Source organism: Strix uralensis, chromosome 17, assembly GCF_047716275.1.
Source record: "Strix uralensis isolate ZFMK-TIS-50842 chromosome 17, bStrUra1, whole genome shotgun sequence".
NCBI classification, from domain to species: Eukaryota; Metazoa; Chordata; class Aves; order Strigiformes; family Strigidae; genus Strix; species Strix uralensis.
The window spans coordinates 1,040,834-1,056,999 of record NC_133988.1 but is presented as its reverse complement, the minus strand read 5'-3'; the positions used below and the strand labels follow the sequence as shown (position 1 = coordinate 1,056,999).

The 16,166-nt window shown below is 48.4% G+C and overlaps 1 protein-coding gene across 1 annotated transcript in view; it reads left to right on the top strand.

Annotated features, from left to right (window-relative positions):
- The window catches only part of LOC141951429 (hydrocephalus-inducing protein homolog), a 123,917-nt gene that overhangs the window by 24,290 nt on the left and 83,461 nt on the right, over positions 1 to 16,166 (top strand). Inside the window, exons 6-9 of the mRNA XM_074887648.1 lie at positions 1,463 to 1,588; positions 3,242 to 3,361; positions 5,611 to 5,745; positions 12,563 to 12,762. Of these exons, the coding sequence (XP_074743749.1) occupies positions 1,463 to 1,588; positions 3,242 to 3,361; positions 5,611 to 5,745; positions 12,563 to 12,762 (581 nt within the window). The remainder of the gene's footprint in view (positions 1 to 1,462; positions 1,589 to 3,241; positions 3,362 to 5,610; positions 5,746 to 12,562; positions 12,763 to 16,166) is intronic.

Genomic DNA, 16,166 nt, shown 5'->3' with positions numbered 1-16,166 from the left:
GTTTTACTTCTATGAATCTTAACTCTGCCACTTAAATATGGTCTAATCATGAAACAGTGTGGGGTGGCCTTATGTTCTCCGCTAGGAAGGATGCCACAGCCTGGAGACACAGGTGTATCCTTTGGGTCTGCTGTGAATGGGACTCTAGATTTTCAAAGTCTCATTGTTACACCTGCCAGGTTTGCCTAGTCATGGCCACTAGGAAGATTCATCGGTCCATGGGATCCTCCAGAATGGCTGATGGACTCCAGAGTAAGGTGGCAGTACGTCGTTATCCGAAGCTGGTCAGAGAGGCAGAGCAGCGTGTGCCTGTAAGTACCTGCTGGGGGCTGGGTAGGAGCTGGGTTAAGGCTGGAAGCTGCCCCTGTCCCTCCTCTGCCTTCCCCTCCTGTTGTCAGGGTGCTGTGGAGCCAGGCACCACCTCCCCACCTCTTTGCTGCTGTGCTTCTGTTGGAGGGGGCTGTCATGGTGCAGTGGGGGGTGGACTGTGTTGCTTCAGGGTCAGGGTCTTGCCTGAACGTGCCAGTGGAGCCGAGATAAAGGAATTACTGGGCATTGCACGGGAACAGCTGAAGCACAAACGTGCTTCCTTCCGTCCTCTTTGCTGTGTGGGCAGTAACATCTTCTGTCACGTGGGCATACCTGCCAGTGCTGCTCTGGCCACACCGCTGGGCAGCTGGGCATGTGGTGGGCTGCTCAAACCGCCTGGAGTCTTGACAGGACACGGCTGTCCCAGATAGAATAGCTTCCAAAAGAGTTGTTTCATGGTATCTCGTGTCCTGTGTGGAGCACAGATGCAGCCCTGCAAACAGCAGTGGATTCAGGGCGATTCCTCCTTCCCACCCACAACTGTCCCCTTTGCTGGCTGGAGCTCCCTTCACTGGAGGTGACCCAGTGCTGAGGCTCTGTCAAGGAGACATCTCTGTATCCTTCTGTGGAGGGGTCTGTGAGGCCAGAACAGAGAGAAAACAAGTGCTAATGGAAAAGAAATAACGAAAACTTGGACCCATTCCTCTCCACCTCAGTCTTGGCACAACACTGCTTTTCTGCTTTCCTCTGACTCACCCAGCAGTGCCATCTCCACCTGCGTGTTGGCTGTGAGCACTGTGCAAGGGTGGAGTTAGGGGATTTCTGATAACTCCTCCCCGCTCTCTTCAAAGGTCTCTGGCTCAATCCAGCAAAACTCAAGAGGGAACAAATACCCGAAGAGCAGAAATCCCCAAACATGTCACATCACCTCATGAAGGAGAAGCTAATGGGACAGAGCCACTTGCTTAGAGCGTGTGTATTCCGCTCTATATCATTAATTTACTGATGTTAAATATTTCAGCAGGTAATTTACGGGACTTCCAGGACTATCCTAGTGGCTGTGATCACAAATTACTCATCAGTGGCACTTGAACAAGAAAGTCTTTCTGCAGAAAGGCATTTCTATAGCTCTTGCTGGTGTTTTGCATTTCAGCTGACTCCCTCTGCCTTCCTGAAGGAGATGTCTCTTACCACCAAGCAGAGGCTGGCCAGCACCCGGGAGATGAGGCGGCCCCGGATTACCCAGCTTCTAGACATGGGTGAAGCCTCCCATCACAAGGTAGCCTTTTCCTGCCCTTTTCCTTGCTGCTTGATGTGACATTTGAAGAGGGTGTGAGTTTGTGACAGGCGTGCCTCCGGCTCATCTGAATACCTCAGTGACTAGGGCCTGTTGTCTTTTCAAACTGCTGGTGGTGGTGGAGTTCCTTCTGCTGGGGAAAGGTAGAATGTTTTTCCCTGGTGAGAGGTTGGAAGTCCTGATCTGCACTAAGTCAATATAAATAACCTCTGCTGAAGTTGGTGGGTTTTGCTGGAGTTTAGCTGATACTGGGGGAAGGCTGGGGCAGGCCACAAGGGCTCAAGCTTGCCATTTTCCATCCTCCTGGTGAAATAGCCACCTCGTGCTTTGGTGTAGTCACTGTCAAATGCTTGGGGTCATGGGACTCCCTCAACGGTGGCAGCATTGCCCCTTGAAGGCTGAGGGCCTATAGAAATTACTCGAGATTTAACAAAACCAAGTGCATTAATGTTTTGGGTTGGAACAATGTGTGGGACCTTTACAGGGTGTTAGATTTTGCAGGCTGCCAGATATACAGGGGAATGGCCCTGGGCAGAGGGGAGTGGAAGTGCGTTCTCTGGATCAGTGGTTACTTAGATGTATGTTTAAGCTGCTTTTCTCACAGGACTGCTCACTATAGCACACAGTCCAAACAGGTGGATCGCTGAGGTAGGCTGTTGAGTGGAAAATTGCCAGCAAGAGACCTGTAACCAATCGGTTAAGGATTGCCCTAGGCAGCACAGGAGACTGGGAACGCATCAGATGAGCGCACACATAACTGGCAGCGTGCTGCAGCCACGAGCTGCCGTGTGAGCGTGGCTCCTGTGGAGCAGCAGGAGGCCTGCCTGGGTCTTTTGAGTGGGAACAGTGCAGCTGGGAGAGGGGAGACAAAGCAGGGAGGAATTTTCTCAAGTATTGCCTCTGCTCTGTGAACATTTGCTGTTCGTGTATAGTTTCAGACAGGCTTCTGCAGTGGTATTACATGAAATGGCAATAATGGAATACAATAAAGCATCTATTTAAAGCCTGTGGAAAAAGGAGATACCAAGTCCAGTCTTACTGAAGTTGCCCAGTAATGCTGAGAAAAGAGCTAAACCTTACCACTATCCAGCATTCACCTCCTTTGTCTTTTTCCCAACTACTGTGTTACCTTCTTTTTAGCCTTACCTCCTCTGGTAGTGTTGTCTTCTAACTGGTTTCTAGGCTCTCTATCAAAAAAGATATTTAGGGATGTGTGGGACTCGGTCTCTCTGTCTCAGAGTAAAGATCATCCCAAAATTGTTTCCCATGGAGTCTCGTGTAAATTCTTGGGTTTCGCTTGCTCCATGAGTGCTCGTGGCTCTTCCAGGAAGTGCTCTGGAGCTGTGTGACCATGTCAGCACAGGGCTCTGCTGGCAGTAAGCGCTGCCTTGCATTCTGGAGAAGGAAACCTGGAGGAACACCCGCCAAAAGAGCTTCTTAGCTTGAGCCTGCTCAGTGTGGTCCAGAAACTTTTGATCAGCTCAGAACACAGGTGGGGGGCTGTTTCCCTAGCGTGAGCTGCATGGACATACTCACCAAGAGACTGTACTCCACTGGAGATTGGTGTAGGATTCTTTCATGAATCTTTCTCCCAGCAGCTGACCCTCCTCTCACCGCTCTGTCTTGCCTCTCCAGTTCTCAGCTGTTGACCTGGAACAGAGCTTGTTTCAGCCTTTTCCTTCAGAGGTGGTATTTCAGAACTACGTCCCCTTCAAGGTCTACGAAGTGCCACTGATTCTGAGGAACACTGACAAGGTAAGTGCTGGGATGCGAAGGTTTAACACTGTGCTGGAAGAGGAGAGCAGTGTAATTCCTGTGGTTTACAGCATAACAAGTTATCTGCTGCAGCACAGCACACCCAGAATAAAATGTCTCACCACCTTTATTCTGCAAGATGGTGGAAATCTTCCCATGCTGGGGATTCTCCCCTTGATTTTGGCCACGCATTGGTGGTATGTAACGCAAAGGAGCTTTTCTAGTCGGCGTCCTTCCCCTTGAAAGCCCTGGATTGATGGGAACATTGAGGGTTGTACAGTTCTTACCTGCTCTCCTGCTTTACCTCGAGTGTGCACCATGTGCTGGTGGCTCCCTGGTTAATCTCGGTTTCTGGCAGGGCACCTCTGCCTCTCACAGCCTGTTTAGCTGCCTCTGTGCAGCTCACTGTCAAGGCCCAGAGCTTGAGCCTTCTCCATGCTGGAGGAAGTTATGGTTAGTGGCATTATCACTCCAGGAAGGGTGTTTTGAAGCAGCAGGGGAAATGGACTGATTTAGCAGAAGCAGTGGGAGGCCTTTAGGTGCCACTTTAGGCTCCTGCTGAGCTTAATGCAGTTCTGCTCAGGTTTTTCTAAGCAACGTGGCTCTCTGCTTTCCCTTCGGAGAACCACAGCACATCCAGAGTAATGTTCTCTTGAAGGTCACCACCTTTACTTGAAAAAATTGTGATCGTTTTGAGATTTCCCAGGAGAGTTGAGAAGGGAGAAGTTGAAAAATGCCAGCAATGTTGTTGCACTGTAAAGAGGAAAATTGAGACCTTTTGAATTTTGGCAGGGGAAACGTTTGCTTCAATGAGGCATGTGCCAAGAGCAGCTGGTGGGAAAAGGCAGGAGGGAGGAAAGGAGCTGAGTGGGAAAGTGCTCTGGGAGAGAACATTGTACACACAAGGGTTTCTCTTGACATGTAAGAGTAAGTGTGCTGGAAGCAGAGAATGTTCAGAAAAAGAAAGGTGTAATTAAAGATACTGTTCTGTAATGAAGAGTAAGATGTGTACGTGAGAGGAGGGCAGGACGGGCAGAGGGAAGTGTCCCTGAGAGCACGTGAATTAATCCCCCCTCCAAATCTACCAGTCTTGTTGGAAAACAAACAAGTGGACAAAAAAAGCTGTCAGGGCATGTTGCAGGTGGGGGAACAGCAAGAGAAGTCAAAGTATATTCTGAGATAACAGGTTTTGACAGGGACGTGGTTGGAAATGGAAGACCCTTTGGCAAAGACAGTTGCAGGGTGGTCCCTCAGTTATTCCTGGAGAGTCCTGCGCCATTCCTGGCCTGGCGTTTAGCTTGGGAATACTGGAAAGAGCAGCGTGGGTGCCCCTGTCCAAGGGAGACCATTTATGGGGTCCACGCTGATTCTGGGCCCTGGCAGGATGGATTCCATCCTGGTGTATTAGGTGCATGTACCTCTGTAAGGAACTGAAGGAATTGATGCCTCAAACATTCATCGACAGAGAAAACCTCCAGGACAAGCTGTGGCCTTTGTGATTAGTCTAAGGAATGTCACCCGAGGGAGCAGGAGTGTATGGAAGGCTGCACCCCCCACTCCCTTGCAGTTGTACTGACAAACTCCTAATGTGGGCCTCAGAGGGGGGAAACTGAGTGGAACCAAAAGTTTCCCCTCAAGCACAAAGACCGCTAATCCCTGGCTGCACTGTGTAAGCCCGGTACTGTGTGGCTCTGTTGTGTAAGCCAGACACCATGCTTGCCTTGCTAACAACTTCGTGCCTTCACCGTTGAAGAGGCAACAAGGCCTGACAAGAGGTGAGCATTTCTGCCCCAGAAGCAGAAGTATGTTAATCAGCTGATAAGATGAACTGAAACTTTGCTGTGTGTGCACCCACCGCCCAAGATGGTCGGACCTGAGACAACGCTGGATCCAGGGGTGCTGATCCAGATTTCTTTGACTCTCTTTCTCACCTTTCTACTTCTTTCCTTTCTTTTCTTTCTTATAGATTTATAAGAGATCACATTGCTTATTATCCTTTTCCAAGTTTAAATTGTTTTCTACTGCAAGTAAAATATTTTAACCGGTCATTTGGTGTCGTTTCACCTTAATTTAACCCAAGGGGATCACGGAACTGTTGTGACTTCCTGGGCTTCCAGCCCGGGTTGTGACAACCTCAAAAGTGCTTTGGAAAGGTGGTTAACGCGGGATGTCCCCAGGGCATGGCCAGGTATTTTCTCCTCATGTTTCCATATGAGTGGCAAAATCATAGTTTCCTGTCTTTCCTGCAGGTTCCTCGGCTGGTGAAGGTTGTCTTGGAGACGTCACCTTACTTCAAGTTGACCAGCCCCGGTGGTGTGTGCTGTAAGGTAGCACCTGGCATGTGTTCAACTTTCCAAATCCAGTTCACCCCTGAGGAGAACAAGGTGAGACTGGAGGTCCAGAGAGGTTGGTGCCTTCAGTGGAAGCTGAACCTGCAGGGCTGGATTCAGAACAGGGCATCTGCTGTGGGTTTTGAGGACTGTCCTGGTTCCAGTGGGGTTGCCCTGGATCTAGAACCGGGGGAAACTCTTTCTCCATGGTGAAGATTATGCTCTCATAGGCTGGAGTCTCTTATGTGTTTCAGACCATTTTTATCCTTCAGTGATGGAACATTTAATGTCATGTCTGCTGGTTTCAGAGATAAGAGAGTCTGCCGTCTGTGGTGGGGCGGCCTCCCAAGGTGTTGGTTTCTGGTATCTGTTCAGTGCTGTGTGATTATGGGTTTGCTCCACTAACGGTAGATACAGAGGTCTGTTTAAAAGTGACCTGTTATTTGGAAGACCCAAAGTGAGCCTGATCAGAGTGGGGACCGCCACCTTTGAAAACTGGAGTCACCTTAATGCCTAGCGTGTTGGACACGGTAGCGAGACAGCGGAACATTATGTCTGAAGTCATCGCGGTTTTTACGCACTGGTTATAGCCCACAGCCTGCTGTGGGGTCTGCTCCAGGCTGTGGTCGGGCAGTCTGCAGCTGGTCCCCTCTTGGCACTGCAGGATGCTGTTAGCTGCTGCAGCAGGGACTGACGGGCTGTGCTTTCCCTCCCTGCGCTTCCTTGAGCGTTTGCGAGGGAAGATGCACGTGGAACAGTAGGAAAATGGCAGGGTGGGGTGTGGATGTTTATCCATCTCTACCCAATGGTAGGGGTTTAATTATTATGGAAAATACTAGAGGAACAAATAGATCCAGAGAGCTTTTCTGTTTCCCATCGGGCAGCCACTTCCCTGCCTCACCCTGGACTGGAGCAAAGATGGTGCTTTTCCATGCCCTCTGTTTTCAAGCCTTGCAGCTGTGCTGTCCCTGAGGACACTTGTCTGTCTGCGATGCAGATGCGAGGCTGCGGCAGAAGGAGGGCTGTGCAGGTGGCAGGGAGCCAGCCTGGCACAGGCACACTGAGCTCTAGATGTCCCTAACTCAGCAGGAGGTTGTTGGGCTGCAGGTGGCTTTGAGACATCTGCCTGAACGAGCACGTACGGGAATAAACGGGCAGGTACAAGCTGCAGGCAGACACATTACCCAGAGCCTGCAGGGTGGCTGTGTCGTCATGTGTGTTACTGTGGTTGCTCTGTCAGCTGGCACCTCTTCCATGCCAAACACACCGTGCCTTTGCTTAGAGGTTTGCACATCAGTGCTGTGGCCCTGGCAGGTCTGATTCTCAGTGCTGTGATGTGAAGGGTCAGTACTGTTATCTGGAGGCTTGTTAGTACAGAAGAATTTAATACCTGGCATGGAAGGGGGGAAGCATTGCAGGGAAACACGGACAGGCAGGCTGAGTCCTTCCACCAGCATCCTGCTTCCTCTTAGCACTGTTCTTCTCATGACTTTGTTGGAGAGGCGGGGCTAGTGGATAGCTTTGAGCCAGCAGATGTTTCTGCACCCGGCCAGAGGTGCAAGATCTCTTTGGGCGTACCTGCTTTTTCATCTTTCACTTGCTGCTTAGATATAGTTTAACACTTTGTCCTATCCTCAAACAGCATGGATATAGAAAACTAAAGAGGAAATGCCCTGTGGTCCCTAGCTCCCCATGCTTGTGAAATAATCTGTTCCTCTGCAGGGACTGAGAAATTATTTAACAACATCAATATTTAGGGTTAAAATTATGTTGTCCTAGGGCAGTTCTCCAAACTACCCAAGTGACACAAGAGCTTAATCTAATTGAAGCAAGTTTTGAAAAGTACACCGGTGCCTTCAAAATGTGATTTATTCATATTAATTAGTGCTCTTTTTGGGGGTGGCAGAGGTAAATTGGTGCCCATGAAGGGCAAAATGCTGCTCTTCAAGTTTAGAGAGTCAGCAGAGCAACACGTGAACATCACCACAAATACAGTTAGGGTGAGAGAACCTCAAGAACACCGATGTCCAATACTTTGTCCCTTGTCTTGCCCTTGAACTGGCGAGTGTATGGAGCAGGGAGCTCTGCCAGCGAGAGGTCCTCTGCACAGCTCCAGTGACACTCCGGTGGTTTCTGCTGCACTGGGGGTTGTGCAGGGCATGGGCAGAGGGATGCATGCTGCTCAGCGAGGAGCACGTGGGGATTTATACAGCAGAGTCAGAATTTTGTACGAATCGAACATTTTGTCTCGTACTTGATGGAGTGTGGGCCAGCGAAGTACCAGAGTGCTGTAGCTCAGCTAGAAATGTGTCACTAGTGCAGTCAGGAGGTGCACGGCACCTTGAAAACCCCTTAGCAAAGAGGCTTTGGGAAATGGCTCTGTAGAGCCACCTGCATTGGGCTTGCAGTGGCTTGCATGCAGAGTACCTGTGTGTAGTTGTGGAAGGCTTACGAGTGCTGCCTTTGAACAGCCTCTGCCCCTCTGCTGCTCCATCATCTGCAGGGATGGTGGATCACCCAGTGAGCTGGGACGCAGGTACAAGCCCCTCTGTCAGGGCTGGGCAGTCCTCCTGCTGTGGAGTTGGTTTGAATCTGTTCTTCCCCGGGGTTAGTCTGACTTCAGCGAAGTCACTCCTGATTCAAGGGAGTAAAATTGTGGCTAAACCCTAAATAAAGGGACCGTGTGAGTCGTTAGTGGCTGAAATGCCATGTGCCATGGAGTGCTTGCTTGAAAAATGAGCAGTATCCTATTTTCTTGCAGTCATTTGGGAATGTGCCACAGGATTGGACTGTCAGAAAGTAAATAAATAGCTGACATGTCTCTCTGTTTATTGGCACTTGCCTTAGAAATAAGAAATGCTAATTTTTCTGTTGGGCAACGTTTCCAATTAGTTACTCTTGCTGCTTCTGATGTACACATTTCTGTGTTAGGGCTTCAGCTGCACGGTGTGGGTGTTCTCGTGCCACCCTGTGTTTGGGTGTCCTTGCATTATGGTCTGACAGTCTCTGTCTAATTGGAAACCATTGTGGAACTGACTGGCAATAGACAGGAATACATTTGTGGGTGTCCTTTGGCTTATTAATAGATTATCTTAAAGGAAGAAGGAAGCAAGAAGCATATAAATACATAGCACAGCTTATTCTGTTTGTCCTCTCGCTCTTTTCGCTGTAGCAATACAATATATTCAAGCAATACAATTCAGTCTGTAAGGTTTGCCAAATTCATTACTGATGCTCAGTGGAGACTGAATTAATGCTCATTAATATGAAATATGACAGGCCGATGAGTTATTGCATTACTGAAGTTAAAATTCAGTCGGGCGCTGTTAGATGTTTGGTAGCACACAGAAGCTATTCCAAGTACACTTTTAAGATGACTTTTGCGGGGAGGAGAGGGGCAGAAAATCAAGGCAAATGGCCCTGTGCAAAATGAACCTGGAGCAAAGTGACTGATTTCAAAGCCTCCTGTGAATTGGTGGCTGAGGAAGGCAGGAGAAGGGCCACCCCTTCTCATGGGAAGCTGTCTTCACCCTCCAGTCTCTCCTCTCTTTTCATGGCCCTTATTTGCCAGCCTTTATGATATCCTGGTTTCAGCAGGGAGCTTTCCCTGCTTGACTTGCTACGTTGCCTCGTGCTACAAGGATCTCTTCTTTGCAGTTGTCTGCTGCAAGGAGTTCAGTGAAGTGTTTAGGACTGGTTACGCAGCAAAACCGACACCTGCGTTTGCTGGTGTACTGGGCAGTTAGGGTTGCTGTCACTGTGACAGTAATTAATGTTAGCCTGAGTTTGCAAAGAGCCTGAAATGACACCTCTGAGACACAAGCAGTTCTTTAATTTCATTGGGTGTGAATTCAAATGCCAGTGGGGATACTTTGCAGGCCAGAGGTTGTAACTTATTGCTTCTGGAAGGTGAATAAGAGAAGAGGAACCATTGTACAGTGGGAGGTGTTTTCCTTGAAACTGGGAGAGGAGTTGTAGGAAGGATGAAGTTGTATTTTCATGAAAATCCGTAGACTGAACCTGGTGGGTCTAAAAACAATCTTTAAAGCATGGAAGTGATGCAACCCCTCTCTCACCCAGGCATGCTTATTTAGAAACCTGGTTTGAAACCGTCTAAGGGTTTGCAGTTGCAAAGTAAAACAAGGCTGTAAACGGTTCCAGCTGTACCCGCAGACTGTAAGCAAGTGCCTAGCAGAGCTGGTAACGCAGGGCAGTGCTGCAGTGGAGAACTGCAGCCTGTATCTCCTCCCGAGGGAGGGTGATTCAGCTTGCAAAAGCTCACGGGACTGTGGGTTCACAGCAGCCTGAACAGCCAGCTTCTGCCTGGCACCCCTCTTCCCTTGGCTTTCCCCTCGTTTGGCCTGAGGCTGCGTTCAGCTTGGTGCAAGGTCCCATTCTGGTGGGTCACAGAGTGTGGCTGGAGGGTCAGGGCACTCTGAAGAGCTGAGTCCAGCCTTGTACAGGATGCAGCGTCCCAGGGCGTCCCTGGAGAGGGGGCTCGGCACGCAACGTGAGTGTGCATGAATGGCGAGAGGCAACTTGCTCTCTCAAGGGTCGTGTTTGTCTCTGTGGCCAAATCGTCGTTGCTTTAGCCTTGCCTTCGTGTACCTGGAGAAGTCCCTTTCCTGGGGCAGGCAGTCCCAGTGCCCCTCCCGGCCCCAGAGCTGGGAAGGTGGCATGTGCTTGCTTCTGGGGGGGTTACACCTGGGGGAGGCATTTATTCCTTGGGCTCTTATGTACATTGCTGTGGATCCACTTGCTCCTTAGCAATGACAGTGACTTGAAAATGGTTTCCTATTATTTTCCTTAAATACTTCCAACTGTTGAAGTTTCTTTTTTCTTTATCTCCCTGCTGATCTGAACTCCTCGCATCATCCTCTGTCAACCTGGCATCTGGGAGAGAGAAGTAAATATGGCATGCCAAGATTTAACAAGGCAGGCAGCTTTCAAGTGGATTTACAGTGCCTTTGTTACAGTAGTGTGGCCACAGTAACAACAACAACAACAACAAAGTAAATAGGATTCTTCATTTGCTAATGCAGTTTCTGAGGATCTAAATAGTCCAGGATGTGAAGTACCCAGATAGTAGGTGCTTTAAATTCACATGGGCTGCCCGTACCTTTTATTTTAGATGGCTTAGGCTGCAGGATTGAGTACAAAATTGCTAATTCAGAAAGGCTTGCTGAAGATGAAACGCTCTCCTGAAATGTGATAATTCAGTTCTGTAGGTCGCTTGCTGCAGTTTTCTTCCTGGTATTTTACTTTCCAAATACGAGAAGCAAAAGCCCTTCTGCAAGGTCCAGTGTGAATATTTGATATGTCTAGAGAGAAAGATCCTTCTTTATTCTTTCTACATCTTGGCTGTGACAACATCTGTTACAGCAACCTTAAGCCCCAGCTGGTGGGTAGCGCTGGGTGTTAGTTGTGTTAAAGCAGTAGCTCTGTGTCTGTGCCTCCTCTGGCTGCCGTAGGGCCCTTCCAGGCTTGGAGGGGGCGGGTGTGGGAGAGCAAGAAATCCCAAGCACAGAGGAATCTGAATCTGTTCTGGTTAAGAGAGTTTGTTGTGTGCAATTCCTAAATCAAATTATCTGCTTGCTGCTTCAACAATGATAAAAATATCAGAGGACTTCAAAGCACCGAGGAAAAAAGATCAGGACAGCAAGTGAGTGATAAGATGCAGCGCTTCCGTCAACTCATGGCTAAGAGAGCTGCTGGAGGTAATGGCTCCTGGCCCTGCTGCAACAGTTTTACCGGTGATTTCAGCGGGGTCAAGGGGTTACTTGCAGCACTGCGATGCCACACCGTCCATCTGGAGATGGATCTGCTCCTCCCTACAGTAAAATGATTTTGGTGATTTGATTTGCCTTCCTACTGCTGAAGGCCAGACAGCTGGGGGGACTGTCTGTCTCTTTTGTGAACAAGCCTATGCTGGGGAGTAGCACAGCTGAGTTTGCTGTGGCAGGGCTGTCCCAGTGTCTCCCATCTGCAGCTCCTGCTACCACCTGCCTCAGTCAGGCATGCTAACAAGGCATCAACCCTGCAGCAGAGAGGAAGCAAAGCTATTTCCCACATCCCCTGAGGCTAGGTGAGCTGGAAAGGGAACTGAGATTAGACACAGGAAGAACTCTTAAGTCTAGGGTAGAGCTGGAATAGGCTGCTGAGGGCAGGGGTGGAATTGTTAGTGCTTTTAAGTACTTGTCAGACATCTTGCAAGAATAGTTTGGGTGTAGAGCTGAGCCAGTTCTGGGGTGGGGAGATAGATCAGATAGCTTTTTAAGGGTGTGTGTCCCCAGCCTTGTCCCTATAATGCTCTGGGAAGGGGTGGGAAATACACACTTACCCTGCACTCACCTGACATTAGAACAATTCCTGTGTCCAGCTTGTTAAATATTTCACCGAAGACTGAGTGTTGGTCGTGCATGTGGCAAAGTCCTTTTGAAAATGCACCTGAGCGTCCCCTGGCCAGCGTCAGTGAGGTCGCTGCGTTGCTGGGATTGGAGTTAGTGCTGTGGCACAACTGGGTGCTTAGTGGAGCCTTTGATCATCTGCGGTGGTGATCGAAGCGGGTTCTTGTTACTGCTGTAATCCCTTCCATGAAATTGCTCTATTTTGGTGCCTCCGAATCAAAGTATCAGATAATTTTGTCTGGTTCTGCCAGCTTGCTGTGAAAGCAGGTGAATCAATGGGATTGTTTCTTCTTTGCAAGTTAACAGCCCTGTTCAAGTCACGCTGCAGGAATGAAAGGTCACTAAGGTAAAAAGTCCTTTGACATTGTTGGATGCTACTGTTAGAGTCACAGAAAACAGCAGTTTTTCTTCTGCCATGGGATGGTACTGAATGCACTGTGCTGAGATTGTTTCTTTCCCTGCAGGATTATTTCTACCAGCTCACCTGCATCACAGAAAGGGAAAAGTTTATTGTGCCAATCCGAGCTATTGGTGCCCGAGCTATCCTGGACTTCCCTGACCAGCTGAACTTCTCCATCTGTCCAGTCAAGTACAGCTCCCAGAAAACTCTGCTGGTTCGCAACGTCGGTAACCGGGAGGCTCGCTACCGCATCAGCACTGAGAGGTAAAGGAGCTCGTCTTCTTTGTGCAAAACACTGTTGCATGATAACATGGTTGGTAACAACACGGAACCAGAGCATCTGAGCTGCTGTATTGCAGCCGTAGCTGGAAACGGGCAGGACACGTGGGGTTTGCTGTTGCTTATAGTGTTTAAGCATGACGCAACCTTTGATAAAACTCTGCGTGCTGCAGCGAGGTTTTGTACTGCAGGGGTGTCTCCAACACAGCATCTCGCAAGAGTGGTTCTGTTAGATTGAAAGAGCAAATGAAGGAAGGCAACCTGGCTGCCCGTGGGCTGTGTAAGATGCTGCGTGGCAGGAGACAGCTCTGGGAGCTCGGTTCCTGTAGACCAAACGCGTTGTCAAGAAATGGGCAAGCTGTGAGCTGGTGAGAGAGACATTTAAGAATTTACCAGCAGCTGGGTCTTTATTTGCAAGTGCCATTAGAGATCGTAGATCAAAGCAATTGGTATTGAGGCCCTGACAGGAACACTGTGTGGTCCAGGAACTTTGTTTTCCAGTAGGTTTGGTCTGGTCCCTGGGACCAAATATTAAGCAGAATGAGCTTTTAGGTGGAGATGAGCAGACACTGGCTTCAAAACTGCACCACAGCCCCAAAGCAACATGCTAATGAGGGCACAGGCAAAAGATGCAGCAAGTGTCTGGTGCATGGGTTGGGGGCCTTTTCTTCTAGAGCTTTATCTCTCCCAGATTTCCTGGAGAGTGCTCGAATCTGTAGGGATCCAGCTCACAACCTCCTGATCCTGAGTACCTTCTGAAACGGTTACATACCAGTGTCGGCCAAAGACACCCACGCTCTGGGAGGCTGCAAGCACGTGGTGTTCCGGTGGTCCCGAATCAAATGCCTGACATGAGTTGTGTTGTGGACAGCCTGTCCTGCTCCTTTTGGTCTCAGAAGACAGTCACCGGTTTCCCAGTTTGCTGAACGGGAGAGGGTGGTGCAGCTGCAGGGAGACTGGTTCAATTGGCTGATAATTCATGGTGAGTTGCTTGGTCCCGGAGGTCTTGGTGTAGGAGCTGAGGTCAAGAATGCAGCAAAGACCAGTGGTCTGACTTGGTGCATCTGAGTTGCTTCAACTTCTTCTCCAGGAAAACAGGGCTCAAAAGGCTGCTCTTTACTTTTCTCTTGTGAAACGTGAGGGTTCAAGAGGAGCTTCCACCAAAGCCTGGCAAGGTATTTAAGCAGGCTTCTAGGATGCTATTTAAGGAGGCTGCTTCTTTTCCCTCTGGAAACACGTAGGCAGGAACTTGTAAATCACTGCACAGTTTTCCTCTGAGATCTCCAGATCTAGTTGTTGCCACCAAAATAAATACTCAGTAAAAGTCTAGCATATTTTTGCAATGTACTCTCCAGCAATTCTATTGAGTGATACAGCACATGTCAAATCCTGCTTGATATGGATTTTAAGAGCTTCTGAACTTCAGCAATTAAATATTTCGGTCCTGATTTGCAATAAAGAAATGGGAAGCATTGCAAACGTTTTATTTCAAACTACACAAAAAAATATTCTGAACAACTGGGTTGCATGTGTACAGGGATGGAAAGCTGGTATGATTTCCTTTGTCAGCTGAGGGCATCTGCCATCTCCTCCATTTCATTATGAACTTTTGAAAGCCACTTTGAAATTTCAAACAGATTTAAATCTTTGAATATAAGTAGCATTTTATTCTAATTAAGTTGTCCTGACTTTCGTTCAGATTTCTTTTTAAATACTCTTAAAAGAGTATTTAAAAACACATGCTTGCATGTGAGATGAGGAGGAGGATGATTAGTGGCGTAGAAGGGAGTGAGAGATCTGTCTAAGCTTAGATCCATCAGGTGACCTCTGTATCCTTTATTCTCTATCTAAACAATTTAAACTTGTGTTTTCTGGCCTGAGCATATTCAGGCTCTTGCCCATTCACAAGTCAGCTGCAGATGCCACCATTTCCTAGTCCATCGTGCTGCTCATATCATGTTTCCTTGCAGCTTTTCTCTGGATTTCCTTCTCTGTGGCACCAAGCATAACCTGTTTGCCTTCACCTTCAGTGCATTTTCCAGCCCATCTCCAATCCTAACCTTTTCCCTCAGTACTGAGAGCTCAGCTCTTGCATCTGGTCACTTCATGATGATGTTCCCTGCCTGTTACTCATTTATCTAAAGGCTTTGACGTTTTCTGTTGTGCATTTCCCTCCAGGGAAGAGCTCTTAAGTGAAGCCATGGAGCCAATTCAGCATCCTTCTGCTGTTCCCTGTTTGGAGATCTCCCTTGCCATGGTTTCTACCAGAAGCATGGCTGCATTTTGACCACTTTTTCATGAAGGGAGAAAACCACCAAAGCACTCCCCGTTATGCAGTCTGGCTTTGTGCCTCTCCTCCCTCTGCATGTCCATACCCAGCTCTTAACTGCATAGCATGGTAATAAAAAATAAGAATAGTATAAATAGAGAAAGTCTCTTCGTGTTGTCGTATTGTTAAGGCAGGACAATGAGTTTCTGCTCCATGACATTCACAGAGATAAATGTCATTCCAGTACATTCCAGTTGAAAATGGTGTCTGGAAGCAGATCTCAGTGCAGCACTGCCTTTTCCTGACATTGCTGACGTGCTATGCCATGCTATGGGGCTAGAGGGGATCAATCCGAGATAAGATCCATTTAGGAATGTCCCCACCAAGCTCTGAAAGCTCAGGAAATTATCCTGCGAGGCACAGTGCCTCGAGCCCCCTTGCATCCCTCCCTGTAGTACTCATACGCTACCTGGAGGCGTGAGATTGGCCAGTTACCATAGGACGTGCAAAGACCATCCAAGGACATGAAAGTAGAGCCTAGGTGCAGTGAAAGAGGGAAATACAGAGCTTGCGAGATGCTGACTCCACACAGAATTTCTCAGCACAGAGATGGAGTCTTGGATGCTTTGACTGTAGCAGACTGGGTTTACTGGAATAGTTATACTGCTTGACTTTGGCTGTTATACCATTACTAAAAACTAATATATGCTAAGATTAAACGACCTTTGGTTTTTTTCCTGCAATAGATCTTAGTGGACAGAAGAGGCAATTCAATCACCAGTAATTTTACTGTCTTCCTTGGGTGTGGAGGTAGCTTGTAATGAAATCAATTCTCCCAAACTCAAATGATTGTATAATGCACCAGTAGACCAGAGAAAGGTTGGCTGCAGAAGATAAACACGCCACGGCACTTGAAGTGTACTGCAGCCTCCTTCCACACTGCATGTGCCAAAGGTGTGGTTGCAGGAGAACAGGCGGCATGGTGGTTTGAGAGCCTGGGCCACAGAACTGCCAGCTTTGTTCACTTGTCAGTCGTGTTTCTCAATTCTGTCAGGAGTATTTGGCCTTTGGTATCATCATGGGATGCCCAACTGTCAAGATGGTGAAAGTAAGCAAGATG